The 26,474-nt window shown below is 34.2% G+C and overlaps 1 protein-coding gene across 2 annotated transcripts; it reads left to right on the top strand.

Annotated features, from left to right (window-relative positions):
• Positions 1–316: 316 nt before the first annotated feature.
• LOC144975482 (dynamin-1-like protein) lies at positions 317–26,229 on the top strand. Of its 2 annotated transcripts, none has more exons than XM_078919607.1 (17): positions 317–487; positions 1,093–1,234; positions 2,060–2,181; positions 3,368–3,617; positions 5,355–5,503; positions 5,793–5,897; positions 7,987–8,100; positions 8,721–8,812; positions 10,364–10,484; positions 11,810–11,956; positions 13,258–13,350; positions 15,121–15,285; positions 16,079–16,315; positions 17,880–17,937; positions 19,209–19,315; positions 20,817–20,921; positions 21,660–26,229. In XM_078919607.1, the coding sequence occupies exons 1-17, from the start codon at positions 386–388 to the stop codon at positions 21,714–21,716; spliced, it is 2,166 nt and encodes a 721-aa protein (XP_078775733.1). In that variant the 5' UTR covers positions 317–385; the 3' UTR covers positions 21,717–26,229. The 2 variants fall into 2 exon arrangements, with proteins under 2 accessions (XP_078775733.1, XP_078775734.1); XM_078919608.1 differs by having other exon boundaries at positions 328–487; positions 16,082–16,315; positions 21,660–25,880.
• Positions 26,230–26,474: the final 245 nt, after the last annotated feature.

Here is a 26,474-nt window from a genome sequence, read left to right as displayed (position 1 = left end):
TTGGTGTAATTGACAATATTTTGCGTCATGTTTGTGAGATTTCCATTACAACAATGGGCCCATAATGAATTGGGTTATCAGACATGCAAATAAGTGCACGTCGAACTGAATACATATCCAGTCAAAGAAAAAAGAACGACTCAAATGCAAATCTCTGTTTTGATTAGCATCTCAAATCTTGATTCATTTTCATGATGCTTCAAATCGAGCAAAATTTGAAAATGACGGTGATTGAAGCGAAAACTCAAAGAAAGGGTTTAGCAACAGTGATAATTGTGGGCATAATTTGGCAATAATTTGGCTATGTATCGTTATGCAATTAGGCAACTCTGTGTATCATATCATTGAAAAAACACCGTCGTTCTGCTGGCGAAGAACTAAGGAAATGGAGTCTCTAATTCCAGTGATAAATAAATTACAAGATGTATTTAATACAGTGGGCTCTGAGTCCATTCATTTACCACAGATTGTTGTTGTTGGAAATCAGGTAATGAATGTATTTCTGGCTTAACAGCCAACTTTTTCTTTTCACCAATTCTCACTTGATCGCCAATGCCAATAATTGAAATAATTGCCACCGTGCCTTGCTGACTAGACAGTCAGTGCTCTTTTTAGAAAACTGATGAAACATTTGTAACCCTTGGACCGTAACAGAGATTCCATTGATCTTTCGGTCCTATATTTTAAGAAAATACTGTTCAATAACAATTGAAGAAAGGGAAAGAGCATCGCCGTCGTGTATGAATGATAGGTAGACCAAAGAGATGACCCCGTTCATTTTGAGATCATACTCGCCAACATAATGTGCCAAATCCTTTTTTTCTTCTGCTTATGCTTTGAGTTTTTAAGCTGTGTATTAATGATTTGATTTTTTTTTCTATTGGCTGAAGAAGGGTTTTGGGCCCGAACTATTCTATGTTTAATATATTTTTCTTTATTAAAGCTGTTATATTCATATTTGTTCTTAAATTTTTACATCATAGACGTCTAGACTAGCAGATAGATTATATTTATTGGGTTGGATTTTGAAAAAAAAAATCATAAATAATGTATTCATTTTCTTTTACAAGATTTTAAATTTATGCTTTTCAGAGTTCTGGAAAGAGTTCGGTCATTGAAACATTAGTCGGCCATGATTTCTTACCAAGAGGAACTGGCATCGTCACACGGAGACCTCTTGTCTTGCAACTCTTACACTCATCAAAGGACAGGAAATGTGGTGATGAGGATGCAAGTGAGACTCATTTTCTTTTAATGAATTTGTTTTCTGTTACTGTGAGAACAAAAATAATCTAAAGCCAACAGAGCTATGAAGCCAGAATTTTTCCTGATCTTGATTGCTGTGTGAAATGGATAATAACAAAAGTTTTGTACTCTCAAGAGTAAAGAATGAAAATTTATTTTTACATCAGATTGTGTTTACAAGACCTTGCTGGGTTCTGACAGCTCAGCTGATAGAGTTCTCACTTTACAAGTAAAGGGACTAGTTTCGAACCAGGCCAGGATGCAATTGATATTTTATTCTGAATCCCTCTGTCCTTCCAACAATTATTGCCCTCTGTAACTGGGTCTGTAAGATCTGGTGGAAAGTACTTTTTGATAGTCTCATGTCCTATCCAAAGGTAACAACAATTGCTATTGTTCACTACTTTTGGTTGAAATAGACTGGAAAAGATTTTAATAAAACTGATAAATTAGGCTCATGTTCACATGAGATAAGATGGTTGCTAATTGAGTTGCTGATTGAGCTTTTGGGTTCCTTATTATTGATAAAGGCTGGTGATATTTTTTGTTGTCTCTCATCTCCATTGCAATAGTGTTGGCGAATGATGACAATTTTGTTTTGTTATCAGGTGTGTAAAAGTGTGAAAAGATTTTTTGAGCGTGAGCTCATCCTAGTTGGCATCCCATAAGTATGAATACCAAACCTGAATATATTTATTTCTATTCTATACTATGGTTGACTTTTTACCATTGGTAATTCATAATTTGAATTGTGTTGTCTTTATTTCTCAAAACAAAATACATGATTTGAATAAATATTCTTTTTGATTTACAGGCAAAGGAACAGTCCAAGAATGGGCTAAATTTCTACACACAAAGAACAAAATTTACACAGATTTTAAAGAAGTTTGTGAGGAAATTTCAAATGAAACCGACAGAATGTCTGGGACCAACAAGGTATTTCTTAGTCGTGACAATTGCTAAGACAGTGTAGGACAAAGTGAATTCTGTAAATGTATGACAGTTGCCAAAGATAGTGTAGCACATAGTGAATTCTGTACATGTATGACAATTGCCAAAGACAGTGTAGGACATAGTGAATTCTGTACATGTATGACAATTGCCTAAAGACAATGCAGGATGTTATGCAATGTGTACATATGCGACCCTTTGTCTGGATTCTGTATTATGTTGGGGTGAGCAGGATAGCAATTGAGTGTAAAATAAAAATGGTTAAAATCACAAAATTTGAGACTGAAATAATACCGTCTTTCTGATAAAAGAGGGTAGGATTAAAAAACTTAATATCTTTGGAACATATAATTATAAAATTATGTACATGACACCAAAGTGCAATCCACTCAATTTTTGTTTGGTGTTTATTTTCCATTGTTATTTCATTTTAACAATTCACAACAGCTCAGTAAGTGAAAGTACTGTTTTTTCAAATAACACCATTTTGTTAACAAAAACAATAATTGCAGTTGCAGTCTGAGTGAAAAAGCGGGACCTCAAGTGTTATTTCATTGTCTAGCTTTTTTGTTTGCTTAATTTTCATAGATTAGATTTTATAGTTTAGATTTGGTGTCTGTTTCATCCTGTCATAATACTGGGTAGAGAAAATGGTCACATATTCAATATGATGGTCATCAACATTTGAATATTTATGTTGCTTTCTTTTATGTATTTGAGTTTTTTAATAATTATTCAAGAATCATGATACTTGGAGCGTACAAAATAGAATTTAGATACAATGAGTTTCATAATTAAATAATTGAAAGTCAATAATGAATTTAGTAATGCCTTTTGGTTTGATGAATTTAGTTACGCTGCCACTATTGACGATGCAAGATAAAACTTGAATAATTTCTGTATATAGAGCATGAAGTGCAAGAGACCTTGCTTGTGCCCATCACTGCAACTGTACAGTATATCTTCTTCTGTGTCTGCCATATAATGTTGACCTTCTTTATGAAGATTTCGACATATGTTGGTTGTGGATTTATGTCTTTAGATAAGAAGCAAGAGATAAAACAGATTTGTATCTTTTATGTAAGTTTCACATTTTTAATCCATATTATTTGATCTTTAAAAAAACTAAATGAAGACTTGATATCTTTTTTTTCCCACCTCAAACTTTCAGGGTATCTGTCCAGAACCAATTGTCCTTAAGATCTATTCACACCGAGTCGTTAACTTGACTCTTGTGGATCTGCCAGGGTTGACCAAGGTTCCAGTGGGAGACCAGCCGCCTGATATAGAAATTCAGATAAGTCAGTTGTGCACCGAGTACATCAAGAACCCTAACTCCGTCATCCTGGCTGTGACAGCGGCCAACACAGATTTTGCCACATCAGAGGCCATCAAACTGGCCAGGGAATATGATCCAGAGGGTATTTTGTCTCGTTGCTTTCATTGCTCTGTGATATTGTTCTTCCTCCATCCACTTCTTGCTTTTATTTAATTGTTTACAATATTAACTATTCTTATACTGACATAGATAATCACAAAAAAAATGATGAGAACACAATTAATGCATTTGAAATGGAATGCTACCGGAAAATTCTCTGCATTCCCTAGACAGCAAAGGAAACTAATTAAAATGTGAAAGAGTCCCTGGGCATTAAGGAGCCATATCTCATCAAGATGATACAGAAACTAAAACTTCCTTTTTTTGGACATATCAAGAGACATGACACTCTTGGAAAAATTTTCTAGAGGGTATTGTGGAGGGTAAAAGAGGTAGAAGGATATCAAGAAGAAGATGGTCACAAGACATCAACGAATGGATGAATAAGCCAGTGACCGAATGTGGAAGGATGGCGCAGGACAGAAGCTTATTTTGGTTGGCAGTTGTGGAGGCCACATCCAGGAGGGATAATCCATAATGATGATGATGATGATACTGATCCAATTAGATTAAGAAATTAATTTGTAATCATTTAGAATTTTTAGAATTTAAGTTTCACCAATTTGCAATATGAAATTGAAAAATATTGTATAGTTTAATTAATTAGAATTTTTAATATTTTAGTTTCATCACTATGCAATCTTATTTGATACAAAAAACCCTCAACAAAAATGAAAATTTTCCCCTGCTTCTCTTCTCTGAAAATTATCTCCAAAAATTATGTACTCTATGGCGTACTGTGCTGTTTATGAACAAATATGAACATAACAGCTTCGAAAAAAGAACAGAATACTTAATACAAAATTTTTCAGTCTCAAATCCCTTCTTCAGTCGACATTAAAAAAAATTCCAAAGTTTTCTGTTTTAATTATTTTGTTCTTTTGAAGTTGCTATATTTAATTTTTGTCAGATAATTTTTACAGTCCTCAGCTTTTGACAGTTATGATATTCACTTTATGCACTTTGTAGGGATAGTAAAATAGTAAAAGGGTATTTATCAATGCTGATAGTTTTCCATCGGTCCTCAGAAATGAGTGATTTTGGAATCAGATGAGGAATTTCTTCCTTTTAAAGTTTACAACAATTCCCACAATCAATGTACTGGCAATGAGACAGTTGATGTGTGTCCCCCAATCAATGTACTGGCAATGAGACAGTTGATGTGTGTTCCCCCAATCAATGTACTGGCAATGAGACAGTTGATGTGTGTTCCCCCAATCAATGTACTGGCAATGAGACAGTTGATGTGTGTTCCCCCAATCAATGTACTGGCAATGAGATAGTTGATGTGTGTTCCCCCAATCAATGTACTGGCAATGAGACAGTTGATGTGTGTTCCCCCAATCAATGTACTGGCAATGAGACAGTTGGTGTGTGTTCCCCCAATCAATGTACTGGCAATGAGACAGTTGATGTGTGGTGGAACAAACAGGTGCCCTGTCCCAATCTCCAAAAGTTAGTTAGAGCCTGACTGTCTATCAATGATAGTTTTATCATCTTTGCTCTAAAAATGGTGGTTTCATGCCATAAAAAGGGGGCTTAAAGGCAATAATTGGACATTTTCCTCCTTTTCCACGTTTTTTTTTCACTCATTAGCACTGATTTATGTCATTGTAAAACAAAAATATTTCTCCACTTAGTCTAACTGGTGCCTTTGTTTTGTATTAGTTATTGTTATTTTCTATTTATAACCAACTGCCATGCTCTATTTCATATTTAGGCAGACGGACTTTGGCTGTGATAACAAAGCTAGATCTGATGGATGCCGGGACTGATGCCATGGATGTGTTGTGTGGTCGAGTCATTCCTGTCAAACTTGGAATCATTGGGGTTGTCAACAGGAGTCAGGCTGATATCAACAACAAAAAGGTATTTTGTCTTTCTTTTTAGTTCTTCGTATAAAAAAAAAAATGTATTTGTTTATGTATTAATTAATTAATATATTTGTTTATTCATTTACTTCTTCTTCTTCTTCTTCTTCTTCTTCTTCTTCTTCTTCTTCTTCTTCTTCTTCTTCTTCTTCTTCTTCTTCTTCTTCTTCTTCTTCTTCTTCTTCTTCTTTTTCTTCTTCTTCTTCTTTTTCTTCTTCTTCTTCTTATTCTTATTCTTCTTATTTCTTCTTATTATTAATATTATTTCACCGTCCGTATATTTACAGGAACTGCAAGAAGCCTTGAAAGATGAAGCATCTTTTCTTCAAAAGAAATACCCCTCTCTGGCAAGCCGAAATGGAACCCCTTTCTTGGCCAAGACTTTGAATCGGGTAATCAGAAGTTTCTTTTGGGTTGTTACAATAGAATTATATTTTTATGTTACACCAGTTAGCTATTCAGGGTCCCCACCAAGTGGGGAAGTTGGTGGAAATATTTTATGTATAGATATTTATAGTAAAAAGTAAAGTGTATGAGCTTAGTGACCATGGTACATAAAATGACACAAATGTATTGACGAACTTTTAAAAAATTAGTATTAGACCTACTCAAGACATTTATGGAATCATTTAAGGAGATGAAAGGAATAATTACAGCTGACATAAAAAGCTAAAGTTAACCAAGGATTCAAAGTTAATTTTCTTGTATGTATCAGTGCCTCCTCTTTTCTGCTTTTATGCGGATTTCCGCATTTTTAATGATCCGTGAAAAATCCGCACTTGTCAAAAACCAAGAGAAATATCCGCGGAAAATTTCAAGAAAAAAAAAATGCTGAAAAAATGTTTTACCAGCCCCTGGTTGTAAACAATAGAAGAAAATGTGGAATACTATTATTGTGTACAGAATCACACGATTAAGCATATTTTGAGTGACGTCCCCTTGTTTCGTGCTTGTTTACAATTTGGAGTATAATAAAGTGTCTCTATACCAATGTTTTCAATTTTTACCATGAACTAATGTCAGATGTGGACTTTTAGAAAATCACTCTTCTGAAACTTAGTAAAATTCCCATGATGAAGATGCAATTACAAAGTTAATTGTGTCTGAGGGTTTGTTTGAAGCTAATTAAGGTTTTCTTGTTGACCGGTAATTCCTGTCATGTCAAGAAGATTAAAAAAAAATTTTCTTTCAATTTTTTGCTCCTCAGAAGGTTATTGGAGGTCTTAACAAAAATCATAATTTTGATGCCAAAGTGGCTCCAAATGGCTCTAATTGCATGGCAATTAAAAAAATTTTCCGGGGGAGCAAGCCCTCGGACCCCCGTCGGTGGGCTTCTAAAAAATCCTCCTTTTTGACAATTTCTTGGAGGAAGCACTGATGTATTATTGAAATCAATAAATTTGGACTTGACTCTCACTGATAGATCAGTATTGACTGAGAAATTCAAAGACCTATCTTGCAATTCTTTACTTTGTAAAGTAGGATGACAATTTTATTTGTTGATTTATAAACCTGATTGGTGTGGGGTTAGGGGCCTTGAAAATGGTGGACCAGTTTCTTGCTTGATTATAACACACTTTCATTCTCTGAGATTTCACACTTTGAACTAGGTAACTTTTTTCTTTTTTTTTTTACTTCTTTCTCTCATATGAAGGAAGTATTATCATGACTAGGGCTCTTGTATGTGTTTGAAGAATTTTGTGATAGACTGAAATATGTTTTGCCTGGAAGACTGTCTATTATCATGACTAGGGCTCTTGTATGTTTGAAGAATTTTGTGATAGACTGAAATATGTTTTCTGTCTGGGAAAAGCAGCAATTTGAAAGAATATTTACTTTCCAGAGTATCAATTGTTTTTGATCTGCAGTTTCTGCCCTTTTGACATTGAGGCACATTTTTACGCATTTCAATTATCTCAGTCAGTCCCTTTTTCATGAATGTCTGAAGATGGCAACCCCCAAAACCCAAAAATTGTGAAACATGGTGACATTTTTGCCAAAAGGGTGGGACTTCATTTTGCATCTTATTCATGGTTTTTAAAGTCAGACCCACCGATATTACAAGGGATTACAATTACACTCTTTGTATATGATGACATAGTAATAATTGGTTTAGTGGCTCAGTACTATGGCATCTCTTTTTGTTACGAAAGTCAAACGATGTTAAGTGGGTGACTGGTTGTGGAAAATTCTGATCCTGAAGTTGTGTCCTTGATTTGGACACTTAATACTTACCAGGTGACTGGTAATATGGAAATATGGTTCCATATGGCCTGCTAAAGGAATAAGTGAAACATTTTGAAATGCGTTGAGCATAGTAAATCCTTGTAAATGTGCTATATAAATATTCATATTTATTTTATAGTTTATTTTGATATTTTGATATTAAGGCAGCCAATGTTATGATTGAAATTTGGCTTAGATTGCTTTTTTTTCCTTTCTTTTGTTTGTTCCAACTCATGAATTGAATTGAATTTTCAGCTACTGATGCATCACATTCGAGACTGTCTTCCAGAATTGAAAACCAGAGTAAATGTATTGATTGCCCAATTTCAATCTCTGTTGAATTCATTCGGAGAACCCATCAGTGATAAGGTATGGTTATTTTTTCCATTTTCTAAGTTTTTGATTTTGAAAACTGCTTTATATGATCGCGGCCACTGTAACAGTGACTGAGAAAGATATGCTGTTTTTTTTTTCCCCCTGTATTTATTGCTGAAATATCATGTTATTTGTAAGGGTGCCTGTCGTGGAATATGAAGCTTTTGGTTTTATTGATAAGTTTTTTTCGGTTTCAGGCACTCGCGTTTTTTTCCTTTGGCAAGATTATTTACCCCCAATTACTCACTTTGGATAAGGGTAATTCCTGTTGACATCAAACGTCTGTTTGATGGATTATCTATCTTCTTTCCTGAAATACCTGGGTGACAGTATCTAAACATGCAGCATGGAAGATGTCATTTTTTAAAGTCCTAGCAGTTGATGATAATTTTGCTCTGATTTTTATGCTACTTTTCAATAATTTATGTATGTGTGTGTTTTCGTTTTTTATATATCTTTTGATATCTTTTTTAACTTGTGTGTATATATAATTTTTTTTTTCAACAAACATTATCTGATTCCAAATGAAAACATTGTGTCATGCACATTATTTTACAGTCCTAGTGATTGAGACTGAACTTTGGAATATATTATGATTTGTTTTCCCTCCTCAGAGTCAGTTACTTCTGCAGATCATCACTAAATTTGCTTCAGCTTACTGCAATACTATTGAGGGTACTGCAAAGAACATTGAAACATCAGAGCTGTATGTAATTGTTTTTCTTTTAAAACATTTTTTCACTTCAATTTTTAAAAAAATAAATTTTTTTAAAGTAAGGTTTGAATTGTGAGAAATGTGAAATGCCTAAAGATAATAGAGAAAAAAACTTTTGCAGTGATTGGGAATTGAACCCAGGACCCTGTTGTTACAGCACCCCTGCCTGCTTACAGTAGGGATGCTCTACAATTGACGCCATCCACCAATCCGAAAAAAAAAAAAAGAGATATCAAACATACTGTCTATCTTGAATCCCTATCGCAACTTCTGGAGATCACAAGGTCAACACACTTACACCAAGAAAGATTATTAGAGAGCTAGCAGTTAAGTTATAAGCTCTATTTAAAAAAAAAAAAAGATTAGAGTGGGGGATAAAGTTGATTGTAGAGCTAAAGGAGGATGCTGTAACAGAACTCCTAATCACTGCAAACGTTTTTTTCTGTATTGTCTTTTGATACATCTCTACTCACTTCATTTCTTGTTATCATCATATTATAGGTCTACACAAACAACCGTTTTCCTTCAAATAGAAGTGGTGAGATCTACTTTGGTTTTTCATAAGTCAATTTCTTTCTTTTCTTTTCCCTTTAAAACAAAAAGTGCTCGTTACTTTGGAAAGTTGCAAGATCTGCTAGATTAAAAATTCTTAATCTGCAATTTCAATGCATTTTTCAATTTTCAATGCATTCCTTTTTTCAAGGTATCACTTCGACCCTGAAAGTATCTTATGGTTACTTTTGACTAAAAAAAAGAAATGAACAAAAGAATCCTAGCAAAGAATTTTTCATGAAGAAAACTTTGAAAATGGACAATATACACGGATATAGTCTTTAATATATTGATTTAGACGCTATGGCCTAAAAAGAAGAAAACTTTAGAATGGTTTACTTTTTCATGTGAAGATTTGAAAGTGTCGTTCACCACAATACAAAATGAAGACGAAATAGAGGGGTGGGGAACAGTTTTTATTCCGTCCCTTTTATTTCAGGGAAAATCTGATGCATAATAGTGATAGCAAGAATATTATGAGACATTCCTATTTTCCTTATGTAAAAACATGGAAGTTCAAGAAATAATTTTCTCCCCACGTTTATGGTTTTTATTAAAAATAGATTTTGATGTGTAATGATATCTTTGCCACAATGATTATTCTTAAGGTCAAATATTTTGATGTCGATTAAAGTTCACTGCTTGGTGTAAATAAGGATAAATCTTGATAAGAAATTACATACTTGAGGTCATTGGAGGATTTTTAAAAAGTATTCTTGATTTCCTGCCTTTGAAATTTCAAGCTCGTTCCCAGTGCACTGTCCCAAGGTCGTGCAGTGGTGTTGGGAATTCATTCAAAACTCCAATCATAGGGATTCCAAAGTACAATAGTGACCAATTTGAAAATTCCCCTTTTCTAAATCTCGCACATGGAAACATGCATAAAAAATGCTGAAGTTGAAAACATGAACCAAATTGTTTTCAGATTTGGAACAATTTGTTTTCCTAAATTTGATATTTTATTTTTTGGTTGACTTTTTTGTTTTCTAGTTGTGGTGGAGCACGTATATGCTACATCTTCCATGAAACATTTGGTCGGACGTTGGAGTCTGTGGATCCTCTGGGTGGGCTGAATACACGAGACATATTGACAGCTATAAGGAATGCCACGGTGAGAACCATCGAAATTGAAGCTAAGTTTTGTCAGTGTTTTCTGATTAGAGTTTTAATCTCAAAAGATGTGTGATCCCTTCATAAAAACTTGATGAAAAATTGGCATCTATGTATTTTCTCCAAACCTATTTATGATGATGATGATGATGACGATAATAATAATAATGATAATAATAATAATAATAATAAAGATAATAATAATAATAATAATAATAATAATAATAATAATAATAAATAGTAATAATAAATATAATAATTATAATAATATAATAATAATGATGATAATAATAATCATAATAATAATAATAATAATAATAATAATAATAATAATAATAATAATAATAATAATAATAATAATAATAATAATAATAATAATGGTGGTAGTGGTGGTGATAATAATAATAATGACGATGACGATTATGCTGGTATTGATGATATATTTATTGACCATGAAGGCCATTTTTCATTTGGTTACAGCAAAAGATTGTCGGCCAGTTGGTTGTTGTTTGAATGCTGTCATCATGTTTATAGATATTTTTTTTAACCTTGTAAATCATATTGCAGTCATAATGTATTGTAACATAAGTTTTCCTGTCTAAGTAGTTGGTTGTCAGTTAGTAAATACAAAATCCATGCTACATCAAAAATCACACTTCCTTTTATGTTTGGTCTTTGGAGTTTGTTCCTCCCGATGATTCATTTACAAAGTGACAATCAATTTTAGAAGCTGAAGCTTTAGAGACTGCTCTACTCAAGTCATTCTGCAGATTTGCTTATATATTTATGTCATAGGAATGCGCTGCTTTACACAACACATTTGCTTAATACTGCGAGAGGATAGAATGTTGGCATTATCCTTAGATGTGCATTGACTTTCCTGTACCCTTTTTATTGCTGCAAACATCTCTTTTGTCCATGAAATAAACTTTATCCCTCCCTCTATTCTTTAGGCTTTTATCTTGCATAAGTATCACTTTGTTTTAAGTCATTGATAAAAAAAGTTGTAATGAGAATTTTTTGCTTCTTATTCCCAATGCTATTTTACTTATTGTAGGAGATAAATGACTTAGGCTGTTGGAAATGATAAAGCATTTTTGTTTGGTTCTAATCCAGGGATGCTATTTTACTTATTATTGTATAAAGCATTTTTGTTTGGTTCTAATCCAGAGATGCTATTATACTTGTTACTGTATAAAGCATTTTTGTTTGGTTCTAATCCAGAGATGCTATTATACTTATTGTTTAAAGCATTTTCGATTGGTTCTAATCCAGGGATGCTATTTTGCATATTATATAAAGCATTTTTGTTTGGTTATAATCCAGGGTCCTCGTCCAGCATTGTTTGTACCAGAAATTTCCTTTGAGCTGCTAGTAAAGAGACAGATCCGTAGGTTGGAGGAACCGAGTCTGCGTTGTGTTGAATTGGTTCATGAGGAGATGCAGAGAATGATACAACACTGTGGTACACAGGTATGGCCCATTTATCAACCACTCTTTGTCTCTTGTCAATCAGATGCTCAATGACCAAATTGGTCAAAGTGATACAAAGTTACTACAAGTTGGACTCTAAAGAGTAATGAACAAAAATGAATATTATTATAACAGCTTAAAAAAAACAAACAAAGAACAAAATACCAAACAAGGAACGTTTCGGACTTAAAACCCTTCTTCAGCCAATAACAAAAAACAATGAAAACATAAACACAATACTAAAAGATCAGATTGACAACAGAGAAATATTTGGAACATCCTCTCTGTCGTTGATCTGGCTTTTTGTTTTGATTGTTTTTTTTTGTTGTCTGAAGAAGGGTTTTGATCCCGAAACATTCTGTGTTTGGTATTTTCCTCTTATTTGAAGCTTTTGTATTCATTTTTGTTTATAATGATCAACCCACTAGTGTTTGATTTTATTTGAGACATTGTAACTAATGTCAAACCCTAAAATTTCCATTAAAGTCTAAAAATGTCAACGTGGTCCGGTCAAAATTTGATTTCTTTAGATTAGTGTCAATTATTTTTTTCTCTCTCATCATTATCTGCATTTTTTGTCTGACGCCTGATGAAGCCCAAAGAGTGAAACTTATTTTATTATTGTCTCACTTCATGAGCCATCTTTATTCTTTATATTTTTGCCAAAATCTCTTTGTTTCATTAGTTGCCGGATAAAGGTCACAGAGTGAAATGTATTTTTGTATTGTTGTACTTCATATAAGTTATATTTACTCTTTATATTTTTGCTGCAATTTCTATTGATTTGTTCCACATGATTTCTAAAGCACTAACATATTAACTGTCACTTTTTTTATTTCATATTTTTTAATTTAAAAAAATAAATAATTCTACTAATTTATTGGTTTCTCTTTGAAGTTATTTCAAAAATTTAACTTTCGTCCAATTATTTATCATGTTTAAAAATGTATCTTCTTTTCAATTGATTAAAATTACATTTTATTTCTGTTTTCAGTTTCATGTTCTTCATTGGTCATGTAGGAATAAGTTCTTCAAAAACTTAAAAATTATTCATTATCTATTTAAAATAGCCAAGCTGATTCAAGAGGACGTACTTAATTGGCTAAATTTGACATTTTATGAATTGTTGACATTTTTTTCCTGTTAAAAATGTTGATTGACAGAAAATTAAATTGATCGTTTGAAGTAAATACTTGAAACACTTTAGGAATGATGAATTAGGACTTTGCCTTCACCTGAATGGTGCATGTGTCCATGGACTAACATGTCATGTATTTGTTTTTAATTTTATCTTTTCACAGCAAGAAATGCTACGTTTTCCAAAGCTGCATGAACGCATCGTCGATGTTGTTACCAACCTATTGAGACAAAGACTACCTCCCACCAACACTATGGTAATAATGTAATCAATCTTGGGATAAGAATTTATCATGGTTGCCAATTGTTCTTATATTTACGGAATTCAGTATGTTAAAAAAATGTCTGTATATTTTCCAATTATCTGGCAAATGGAAAAAAGTATGTAATGTCTTTTTACTGGAGTTCAGTGTTCAGATGGGTTGGTCGATGTCTTAGCCTTAAAGTTCAGTAATTTTTTTCCTCCTACATCGCCAACCCAGATTTGATAAAAAAAATTGAAAATAAATTTCCTGTTATTCATTTCTAAAGGAAAATTTGTGTAAGGGTCTATTCTAAAGGAAGACTGGAATAATCCAGGCATCAGTTTCACAGCAGTGCTGCGAAGTGAACTGGGGCGAGGTGACTTGCTCATTGTCACACAGCATGATAGGGACTTGAACTTGGTCCTTTTAAGTATGAAACAAAAAAAAGCAGACATTGTAAATTGTACTGGGCGTGTATAAACCATAAGTCATATTATCAATGTAAATATTAAACGCATGTTGTAATTTCTAATTCATCCTACTTTTACCAAAAACATTTGATCTTTGTTGTTTTTGATCCAAATCCTGTACCGTCTTTGGGAGGATGATAGTGTTTTCCTTGTAATTTTCTCCATCCCCATCCACTAATTTTCCTTCTTGACAATTGCCTCTCAACATAGAATAATATTTCATTCTATAAATCAGTATTTCAAGCATTAACAGCAGATTTTACAATCAAGGTAACATTTTTTTCCTCTGATAATAACAATAATAAGATTTACAGAGCACCAATCTCCACCCAACATGTTCACTGGCGATTGACAAGACATAGGTGACATGATAATTTTAAGAAAATTAAATGTTTCAATTTTAAGAAAATTAAATGTTACAATTGTAGATACCAATGAAATATGAATAATATGATTTTGAAATATTTTAGGAAAAGTTAATCTGAAATATTCTGTCTTCAGTGTAGACTTGAAGCACTTCTGGTAAAGAGTGAGACAGAATCCCAGATAGATGGTGTCGCAAAGTAAAATGTATGTTCTGTTTTGGACATTTTTCTTTCTAAATTGCTGTGTTGTGAGGAGCGGAGAGTCTGAGGTGGCCTGTACTCCGATATCACTGACATTAGGTTTTGTGGTTCTAAGCCATGAATACATTTTAAGATTATACAGGTCAACTTGAACTCAACTCTAGTATCATTTGTATGTCCTGGTTAGATTTGCAGGCCCCTGTGTGCTTGGTTGTCATTTTCAGATCTCTAGGTCCTGCTTAGGGTGGTGCAAAGTTGAATCATTGAAAAAAGGCTCTTTACTCTCATTCTCCCAGCAGACTTGGGTCTAACTTGCATACTTGGCCAGTAACAGGGGTGTCTCTTTCAAAAATAATAATTATTGCCATAGTACCTTACATGTCTCGTGTCTCGTACTACATGCTTCAAGTTTTTGTTGCCTCGGAGCTCCTTATAAAGCAGTTTGAACACATTTATTTATCTTGCGTTATATTAAAACAGTGCTATTGCGATTTAGGAGCCAGAGGAGGAATTTTCTCCCCCTATATGATGTGTGGTAGAACAAATAGGTGCATTTTATCACTCTCCAATGATAGTTTATCATCTCTCTTGCTTCAAGTACAGGGGTTAAGCATGTAAAAATGGCCCTTAAAGGCAAATTGTTAAAAAATTTTCCTCTTTTTTCACTTTTTGGCACCATCAGCATTGATAAAAGTTGATTAATTAAGAAAAAAAATAATTCTATGCTCATTGTCTATGGATTTCAGGTTGAGAACCTGGTCCAGGTAGAGCTGGCCTACATCAACACAAAGCATCCAGATTTCGCCGAGGCCCAGACAATGCACAAGGCAATGGTCAACAACGATCACACCCTGGATGGTCATCGATCAAGCAGTCATAGAAGCATCATGGACAAGAATGCTGAAGATAAGGTTAGTTGTGTATAATTGGGACTCATCAAACTAATATGGTGCAGTTATGACAAATAAAGATCTGTTGTTTACTTAGATGGAACAGTCATTTTTGGCTGATATTTATAAAAAGGAGGTGAAAAGTTATAATTTCCCAGTGTTCAAAATCTTTTAACAAACTAAAATATTTTGAAATAAAATCCTCATATTAATCTCCTGTTGAATTTGTCTTTAGGTCTTTATTATGAATAAGGAAGATATAGAGTTACAGTTTTTACCCAAATAAAATATTAGGGCTTGAACTGGTGCTCATCGAGTGTTAGTCCAGTGGCTTACTTACTTGTAGCCCTCTCAACTGTCCCGATGTTATTGGGAAATTCCCACAACTTTTTCTCATTCCTGATTTCCCTAATGGCCAGCCATTTTACTGATTTGGATTGTATTGTATCATTCTGAAAAAATATCATCTACATCATTATCATCATCTTCATCGTCATTGTCGTCATCATCATCATCATCATCATTATCATCACCTCTGTCATCACCACCAACACCATTACCTCCTCCTCCACCACCAGCACGACCACTACCCTTTCATTATCATCATCATCATCATCATTATTATCATCAACTCCGTCATCACCACCACCACCATATTCATTTTAATCCCATATACACCCTTACATTTTCCAGAATTTTGTCTGTGAAAAGTTATCAGGTGTGCACATGTCCAATTTGATGGCTTCTAAATCAGTAGCTTCTAGATCAATTAATTAGCATTTAAAATATGTTTTCATTGTATATTTCAATTCAGCAGGCATCGTCTACCACAACTAACAGTCCAGCTGGAACTGAACAATTGGTCAATGGTTCCGGCGGCTCGTGGAAACTCTCCAATTTCATCCGCTCCCAACGCTTGGACCCCATCACAGGAGCTGCAAGTGATAGGTCCTCAGAACCTTCCACATCCCAGCCTAGTAGCGGCCCCAACAGTGCTGCACCGTCACCTGCCAGATCAAACAAAAAAGTCCTCAATTTGCTCCCCGAAGTGGTGAGTGGTTTACCAGTAGTGTTTGCTACAGTTCCCAGTCTATGGCTTTAAATCGAGCTTTTATACAGCGCAATATCCACTTAATGTAGCAATGACTATGAAAAATGTTTTTTTCTCTTTTTGAGGAAAATTTTTGTCTAAAATCAAATCCCTATCTCCACTGAGTAAAAATGTTTTTGAATTTTGACAATCCATTCATAAATAAACAAGTTATGCAGTTTCAAAGGTGTCATTTATTTGGATGACCCGCAAAGAGGAAAAAAACGCGAAAATATGGGACGCTTTTTCGGCATTTTTTTTTTTCGACCTTTGGTTGTATCTTGCGTAATAAGTGGATTAAAAGATTGAAACTTAGGATGGTGTTTTGTAAAATACGGGAAAAGTACTCGTCATATTCATATGAAATTTTACAACCAAAAAGAAGAAATGTTCATGTATTACCTTGTCAGCGACAAAACCTCCACGCCCAGTAGTCTTAGAAATATTTTACTCCAAAGAGTAAAAATCTATTTTTAACGGTCTCCTGGTAATCGCACGAGTTTTGTCGCTTGACATAATCTAAAATGACCTTTTTTCTAACTGTGTGCCAACTTTCAGTCATATTCATCGATAAACAGTGTCGTAATTAATTTTTTAAAATAGCATATACGAAACGGCTTCGTCCCATATTTTGTCGCGAATTCGGGCTTTTCGTGAGCGAAAAAGAGGCCCAAAGATTTGTGCGGGATAGTCATTGCTACTTAATGTGCTCAAAGCGTTTTACAAGGGGTCCCTGATCAACAGCAACATTCAACATGTAGGAAGGGACATGATGCCTGTTAGGCAATATTACAATTTTTCAGACAAAGACAACGCTGTTAACGGCTAGGGACTCATTTTACACCTGGGAGCCTTTTTCAAGGACTCAACTATGAGCCGAGCGAGGCTCGAACCCTGGACCTTCTGATCCAAAAGCGAGTGTCATACCACTAGACCATATAGCCGCACAAGTTTTTATGTCTTTGAGAGTGTTTAGATGGTGGGACTCCCATAGTGGGCAGGGAGGTTACTTACTGTCTCTTATATCTCTTCCCTTATATCTGTTTTCCAATTTGCTTTTTGTCTTTTTCTTTGTTACTTGTTGTTATTATTGATGTAAATGCTCCACTCACTTTTCTAGAGTATTCCAGTATGAATGGAATATCTTCATCGACATGGAATGCTAGATTTTACCTGAAGGGAAACTGTTGAAAGAACTCCATCAACGCATCGTCTTAGAATCCCCTCCTCTTTAATTTTAACCACCACACTTGGCTGGGCACTTGTTAAATTTACCAAAAGGCTGAATCGTAGCATTTTTGCATTGGCTTTTGTTACATTTTATCTGGCACTTCTCCATGCCCTTGCCTTTATTTCTCATCAGTATTGATACAATTGCCCACTTCACAATTTATCTGAATGTTTTATCCTTTGAATTATTCTAGAGCAAGGAAATCAAACTCAAGGCATTTAAAAAAATCAAAAAGTGAAACCATACTTGTCATAATGAATGCATAAAAAATGATCTATTTTTTTTCTTCTCCAGCCAGAACAGCCTGCAATGAAGTTATCAAGTCGAGAACAAAGAGATTGTGAAGTCATAGGTAAACTTATACATGTTTTTAGATAAACCAGTATGAAGTCATAGGTAAACTAATACATGTTTTTAGATAAACCAAACCATTATGAAGTCATAGGTAAACTGATACATGTTTTTAGATAAACCAAACCATTATGAAGTCATAGGTAAACTAATAAATGTTTTTGGATAAACCAAACCATTTGAAGTCATAGGTAAACTGATACATGTTTTTAGATAAACCAGTATGAAGTCATAGGTAAACTAATACATGTTTTTAGATAAACCAAACCATTATGAAGTCATAGGTAAACTGATACATGTTTTTAGATAAACCAAACCATTATGAAGTCATAGGTAAACTGATACATGTTTTTAGATAAACCAAACCAGTATGAAGTCATAGGTAAACTAATACATGTTTTTAGATAAACCAAACCAGTATGAAGTCATAGGTAAACTGATACATGTTTTTAGATAAACCAAACCATTATGAAGTCATAGGTAAACTGATAAATGTTTTTGGATAAACTAGTTTGAATAAAGAAAAAACTCCCCGAAAAACACAACATATCACGCATGTACTAAAATTTATATTGCAACAATTGATATGAGGTTTGTTTGCCTTTTCAATCACGTGGTGTGATTTTTATAAAAATAATGATGAGTAAAGTAGCCAAGGTTCCCAAGATATCTGGGTCTGGATGGGCTGGAGAACAACCACAGAGGCAGAATGCATGGCATAGAACAACCACAGAGGCAGAATGCATGGCATAGAACAACCACAGAGGCAGGATGCATGGCATAGAACAACCACAGAGGCAGAATGCATGGCATAGAACAACCACAGAGGCAGGATGCATGGCATAGAACAACCACAGAGGCAGGATGCATAGCATAGAACAACCATAGAGGCAGGATGCATAGCATAGAACAACCATAGAGGCAGGATGCATAGCATAGATGAAAACCAGAAAGGAGTTCCATCAGGTTGTCAAGGGGTGGGTGGGGGGCTAGAGGAATCATCTTGAAGGGGAATGATGAAAGTTTTGGATTTCACGCTTAATTAATAAATCTGTTTTTTTTTTTTTTCTTTTTTTTTATGTCAGTATTGACATAAATACCAAGAAGTAATGAAGCCCAGAACAAACCATAGAGATTTAGTTCTCTCGTTCTTTGACCGTTTCTATAAAATGTATTGTAATGTAAGAAGATATCACCAACCATTTCAGAAATCAGAAATAAATATTGAAACTTGTTTTACGTTTCCTATTTTTGGTTCCATTTGATAAACAGAACGTCTGATCAAGTCTTATTTTATGATTGTGAGGAAAAACATTCAAGACAGCACGCCTAAGGCTATCATGCATTTCCTTGTGAATTACGTCAAAGATCATCTACAGGTAAACACTGCCAGTCATTGACTAAACACATTTTTAAAAAATTGGTCTGAAATTTTCTAGAAATGAATTAAATGAGCTGATCCTGCGAATGACAAAATTAATAATTTCAATGAAAATGTTCCCTGAGAATAATTGGGACAAAGAAACTCATGGGCCTAGGAAAATACAAAGGGTGAGGAATATCATAGATAAGATTTGTATGTGAAATATCAAATATAAATATTTGTTGGAATAAGTCAAATAACATCAAAACGTGAAAAGCTTTAAGAAATGTTGTGGCAAAAGTAGACATCTGTAGAGGCTGCGTGAAGTCAGGAATCGACAAATGGTAATGAAAATGTAAAAATGGAAAGTTTTGATGGAAATAGTTCTGCTGCTTGAATTCTTTCCATTTTCTCCTTTTCATCAGTATTTATATGAACTTTTCTGGGCGGGGTCTTTGACCTTTCATGGTGGGAAGGAGGTTACGCTGTGTCTTCTATCCTATATATCTGTTTTCCGAGTTGCTTTCTGTCTTTGTCTTGGAATGAGATTACTTAGTTTTGTCCTAGCCCTGACCAGATTTCTTGACTGGGAGGAAACAGTCAGATGTATAATTATAGTTTTGGGAGATGATATTTTTTCCCCAATAAATCTTCTCTCTGTCATGTACTGTTACATATTTTTTGGTTTGAAATATATAATGGTTTGTAAACATTGGAATATTCCTCTTAGTGGAGACATGTGCTTGTGTCAGGATGAGACATTTAGGTGATCTCAAACTATGTACACTGATGGTAATATGCTCTTGGAATCTACATCTTTTCCCTGTTTGAACCAATTCCCCTTTGTCTTACTTTTTCTTGGGTGCTTTTTTGTAATTCTAGAACTTTTTACTGTCCCATTTTCTTCCTTTTTTACTGGCGCTGGTCTGACCTAAATGTGTTGCCAGTGCTGTAAAACCCTTAAAAACCAAAACAAAACATGAACTGTTATGGCAGTGTTAAACAGGATCATTTTAATTATATTGTGAGGTCTTTACGTTCGTACATGAATATTCATATATCCTGGTTGGTTCAGATATTGTTTGAGGTACTTTGTTTTTCTAAGATGCGGACAGTTCTATTCAATCCTGGAGAATCACACCATGACATAGGGGTATTCACACTGCATTTTGTTTTTGGAGAAATGTTTTTATCCCCTTGTAAATCAAATATCTGTCGGATGTTTTACGGTTATGTTCTAATGTATTTCATGTGTGTATTAGATGGTGTTAGATATTATTCTGAGTGATAATACAAAACTATGTAAGATCCAGGTGAGGCCATGGTTTTTGTCTCAGACTGGGTTACAGTTCTTCTTTCGTTTTCTCCTGTTTTCCCCTATATGTAAGGTCTGTTTGTCTTACTTCTCTTCCTGTCATTAAAAAAAACACATGGATGTGCATTGCAAGTTCAAGTACTGTAAACCCTCTGAAAACAAACAAACAAACAATTTTTTCTATTTTTCCAACTGTTTCCAGAGTGAGCTGGTCAGTCAACTGTACAGGAAAGAAGAGATAGAAACGTTATTGGAGGAATCACTTCACATCGCTGCTCGTCGCAAGGAAGCAATGGAAATGTTACAGGTACGGTTTATAGGGAGAGGCATTGTGGCTTTGGACTTTGGGTGGAAAAAAAAGGAAGAAATTTGCGGGTGGTTGGATGGGAGCATCACCCTTGAATCATATACCTATGATGTTCGCATGGGTGTACGATCCGATAGTGATGTCGTTTCTTCTTCTCTTTACTAGCCTATCCTGCTTCTTTGGTTTGTGATTGTATTTTTGACAGGGGATATTTTTTTTCTGTAAATCTTCTGCCTGTTTGTTCTTGGTTATTTATAATTTAGCTTATGATATCTTTAGGTTATGATTTTGATTTACATTTGTACTATTTTTGTTAGATTGCTTGTTTTTTTGTTTCAGCGGTCTCTCATATAACCTGAATTGTGTTGGAAGAGACCTAAAGCAACAAACAAACAAACAAACAAAAAAAAAAGGAAGAAATTTGATAAATCCTCATTTTATGAATTGCCGGCTTTGGTTGATTTGTTTGTTTTTGTTTTTTTTAATTTTGTTTTTGGCTAGATATGATCAGGGATGGGAATTTAAAATTTTTTTTTTTAATTTTCAAATTTTTTTTTTTCAGTGTGAGAAGAATGGGATGGGAGGGGAAGGGGGAAAAAGGGCAGTTTGACATTGTGTGAAGTGTGCCTTAGGGCAGTAGTGTTTACAATATCTGTGATCGTTTTAGATTTTAGTGATGGATCTACAAGTTCTACCACCACATATTTTATATCACATGTCTTTTGATCTCTATTTCAGGCCTTGCAAAGAGCCAGTCAAATTATCGGTGAAGTCAGAGAGATTCATTTATGGTGATGATGATGGATGGACAAGAGTGATAGACACCGTTTTTATTTATATTTTATATATTCCATTATTATTACTCTCCCCTCACACTGTACATTTGGGAGATAATAAACTATATTTGTTTACACGAATACGCCATTTCTCCATTTCTTTATCATGGATAACTCAAGCTAAGATTGAAAATTGTTTATAAGAAATTTTTACTATTCTAAAAATTCTTCCTGTACTCGATGACTTCTTTGCAACAAACAAAAAATTAAAAGCAGCTTGTGGACACGACAGACATATTGTTATTGAATTCTTGCAACTACCTGTGTAACTCATTAGTTGTGGCATGTCTATGAATTAGGCGTGTACCATTTGTGTTCCATATTGAATTTTGAATCATCGTTTGATAAAGTAGAATGAGACACGACATGTGGAATGAAATATTTACGATGTTCTATGCAAATCTAGAAACTAGAACCAGCCTTATTTTCAGACCTAGGCTAATATCAGTACTTTAATCAGGGGTGCCAAATCTCCCGTTTGTCCGTCTTTTTCCGGTTTTTTTTTAGGAAAGGGGAGAGGTAAGAGAGATGATTTTTTTTTTTGTTCATTTGAAAACTTTACGAGGTTTGTTTTAGGTGAGATGGGATGCTCCACTCACTTTCAGTTTTTAAAAAAATCGTTTGGCATCTCTGCTTATTCACTGCATAGGTATGCAGTACTGTAGGTACACTATACAAGCCAAATAATAATAATTTTTTTTTCTTTTTCTTTTTTTAATCAGTCCCTTACACATTATGTATGTTGCTTTGATAGTATTGTGACTGGGTGATATAAATATGTATGTATTATGAATGGGTGATATAAATATGTATGTATTATGAATGGGTGATATAAATATGTATGTATTAGTATTATGAATGGGTGATGTAGTAATGTATGAAATCAGTTGGGTGAAAACTTGAATTTGAATTTTATAGAAAATAATCACTTTCATGTTTTTTGTTAATCTGTGGACTGTATAAAATAATGCAAATTTAAAAAAAAAAAAAATGAATATAACAGATTTGAAAAATAAAAAAAATACCAAACACAGAATGCTTTGAGCTCAAAACCCTTCTTCGGCAAATTAACAAAAACAGTAATACATCACTTACAAGTGGTGTATTAACCTTTTTCAATGTTTTTGTCTGAAGAGGGGTTTTGAGTCCGAAACATTTTGTGTTTGGTATTTTGTTATTTTTAAAAATCTGTTATATTAAATTTTGATGAAACCTGCCATTTTTACTTTTTCCGATGTTGGAGAAAAGTGTGATGATTGTTCAAAGGATGATGAAAAGAGACGTGTTGTAAATGCTAATTTGTTACACATTACACGACGGTGAAATGTGTGCTGATGCAAACGTTGAATGTGTCGTATTCATGAGAGAATTAATACAATGGCTTAATTTTGAAATATACTATAAAAGGAGTGGTAATACAGACGAGGCATTTCATTTTGTTATTTTGTTTGGAAGGAAAAGGTGGTGATCGAGATGCTAATGTCTGACATTTATGTTTGTCTGAGAAAAGTTTATAAAATGATGACAGAGTTTCTAGTAGTTGGTTCAATAGACGGCATGGCAGTATGATGTCATATCACATGGTGAATGGTAATTAACTTTTAAACAGGTCTATTGATCTCAACATTTCCAACAGTAGACAGAAAGGTCATTTGCTATGTCTTCTATCCTCTATACAGTGCAACTTCTGGATAACGACACCCTGAAATAATGACAACCCCTGGATATAATGACATTGACCTCTGGCCTGAATTTTTTAGCTATAAAGTATTAGTAATAAATAAAAACAAAAAAATAGTGACATGCATTATAGCGACATTTGATATTAAAAAATCTTGTCAAATAGATGACATCTTTTCTGACCAGTATCTTAACTTATAGCCAATAGAAAAGCCTACTCATAGCCAAAGAGATCTGCTAGCCAATGAGAACACATGTTTAACACTGAAATTGCTTTATCGCTTTTGCCATCTGTAACATAAAAATCGACGCTATCCAGAGCTGTCAGATGGTCATATAAGTGGACCAAATTATGGCTGTCATTTTCTTTATTAGAGAGACTACTGGCTTGACTTCAACAAAAGATTACTCTATGTTCAAATTACAAAAGGAAGTAATTTAGAGCACTTTTAAAATGTACCGGTTGTCAACATAATGTTATTTTGTTAAAAATATCCGAAAGAAAATAACAGAACTTCCTGTGAATAAAGCTTAATAAAATTTCCTTTGATTTCATTTTTTATTGATTATGAGTTGTGGCCCTTTGAAATGTGTACAGATTGGTTCTTTCAACCATACTCTCCTGATGTAAATTAGAATACACTGTTTTACTCTTCGATCTCCTCCGTGGTTAGGGTAGCCAATTCCATATTGCTGGTGACAAGCGCTTCACCATGTTGTATGCGTTCAGAACAGCCAGGAATTGTTCATGACTGTTTGCTGTCATTATTTCTTCTGGCAGATTGTTCAATTCCTTTGTGGTTTGTGGGAAAAAACCCTGTTGCTCATAGGCTGTTTGATCTGTTGATTGTGTATGTCAGGGAAGGGGTGGTATGAGTAAAATGTCTGTGTGTTGACAGTTGTGGATTGTTGTTTGTAAAAATGTTAATTTGCCATGGTAATATTTGTAGAGAGTAGGCAGCCTGAATTGTTTTCAGTGACTGGCCGATGTCGGCAAACCATGTTTTACTGCTATGTCTGCTACATGGTAAAAATATGTCTTGAGATTAATTTATGATTGAATGTGTGTGAATTATGAATGCCGGTGTGGAGGAAACTTAAATTAGATATTTAAGAATGAATTAAGATATCATTATGAATATATTTAGTTATCGTATGGTACATGAATAATGTTCATTGCTTTAATACGTAACCCCTTACTGGGTAGGGTTCCTGACCTCCCATGGTGGGCAAGGAGGCACTTACTGTGTCTTCTATCCCCCTATATCTGTTTTCCAGCATGCATTCTGTCTTTGTCTTGGGATGAGATTACTTGATTTTGTCCTGACCCTGGCCGGAGAGCTTGCCTGGGAGGGAAACAGTCGAATGTATAGTTATAGTTTTGGGAGATGATAGTTTATCAATGTAAATCATCTCTCTATTATGCTTAGTGGGGACCTGTGCTAATGTCTGGGTGAGACTTTTAGGTGATCTCAAACTAAGTACACTGATAGTGTGCTCTTGGAATCTACATCCATTCCCTATTTGAACCAATCCCCCTTTGTCTTACTTTTTCCTTGAGTCCTTTTAATTGTACATTTAGAATATTTTTACTATCCAATTTCTTTTTCTTTTTCCTGGCGCTGATATGGCCTAAATGATATAGCAAGTACAGTAAAACCCTTTAAAATAAACAAACAAAACACAACCCCTTTCTATCTCTCTCTGTGGGTGGGGTTCCTGACCTCCCATAGTGGGCAGTGTGTCTTCTATCCCCTTATATCTGTTTCCCAATATGCTTTCTGTCTTTGTCTTGGAATGAGATCACTTGCTTTGACCTGGCCCTGGCTGGGAGGGAAACAGTCAAATGTAAAGTAAGACTTTTGGGAGATGATATTTTTTTTTTTTTTTGTAAATCATTTCTCTGTTATGCATTGTATTATCTTTATTTTACATAAATATTTTGAGTTGTAAACATAGGAGTGTGTTCCTCTTAGTGAGGACCTGTGCTTGTGTCTGGATGAGACATTTAGGTGATCTCAAACTAAGTACATTGATAGTGTGCTCTTGGAATCTACATCTGTTCCCTATTTGAACCAATTCCCCTTTGTCTCACCTTTTCTTGGATACTCCAACTGTAAATTCTAGAGAACTATTTACTTTCCCATTTTCTTCCTTTTTACTGGCGCGGATATGGCCTAAATGTGTTGCAAGCGCCATATAACCCTTAAAAACAAACCTCTCTCTCCTCTCTGTTTTTTATTATATTATTTTGATATTATACAATACTTGATGAATTAAATCAGAAATACTTTGACATATTCTATGTATACATAATGACTACATATGCTGGACACAATGCAAATGATTTTCTGTATTATATTCTTGTTATGAATTTTGTATTATAACATGTTTATACATGTCACTTCATATGTGTTTGTAATACAACAAGGATATTTTGAAATGTTACTTTTATGTGTGTGTTTATAACAAGGATCTCTATCTTGGACTTGTCACTCTGTGGTTGTATTTTTATGATAAGCATGAATGGGATTGGTTATGAATTTCAACAGACACTCCAAGAGGAACACATTTTTAAACTGACATCTTTATTAAATTGTCATTATCTATAGGCTCCGCTCTTTTTAAAGCAAACTTTATCTTCCAGGTTAGACCTGGGCATAAATATGTGAAGCGTGTTGATATCGGCCAGATGCAATGACTGTATGTAATTTAGATAGGCTACAAATATGACCAATTTCTTTAGAATATTCTTGTATGATTGACAAATAAATTGAGGTTTACAAACTTTAGAACCTGATTGACAAGAAATTGAGGTTTACTCTAGAAACTTGATTTACAAGAAATTGAGGTTTACACACTTTACCTGGGTGGGGATCCTGACCTCCCATAGCGGGCAGGAAGGTACATACTGTGTCTTCTATCCCCTTATATCTGTTTTCCAACATGCTTTCTGTCTTTGTCTTGGAATGAGATTACGTGGTTTTGTCCTGGCCCTGTTTGGAGTCCTGACTGGGAGGGAAACAGTCAAATGCAT

The sequence above is a fragment of the Berghia stephanieae genome, chromosome 6 (assembly GCF_034508935.2).
Source record: "Berghia stephanieae isolate SIO BIC M18660-M18661 chromosome 6, UCSD_Bste_1.3, whole genome shotgun sequence".
NCBI classification, from domain to species: Eukaryota; Metazoa; Mollusca; class Gastropoda; order Nudibranchia; family Aeolidiidae; genus Berghia; species Berghia stephanieae.
The sequence above is the reverse complement of the archived record's forward strand: the minus strand, read 5'-3'. Positions and strand labels throughout refer to the sequence as shown.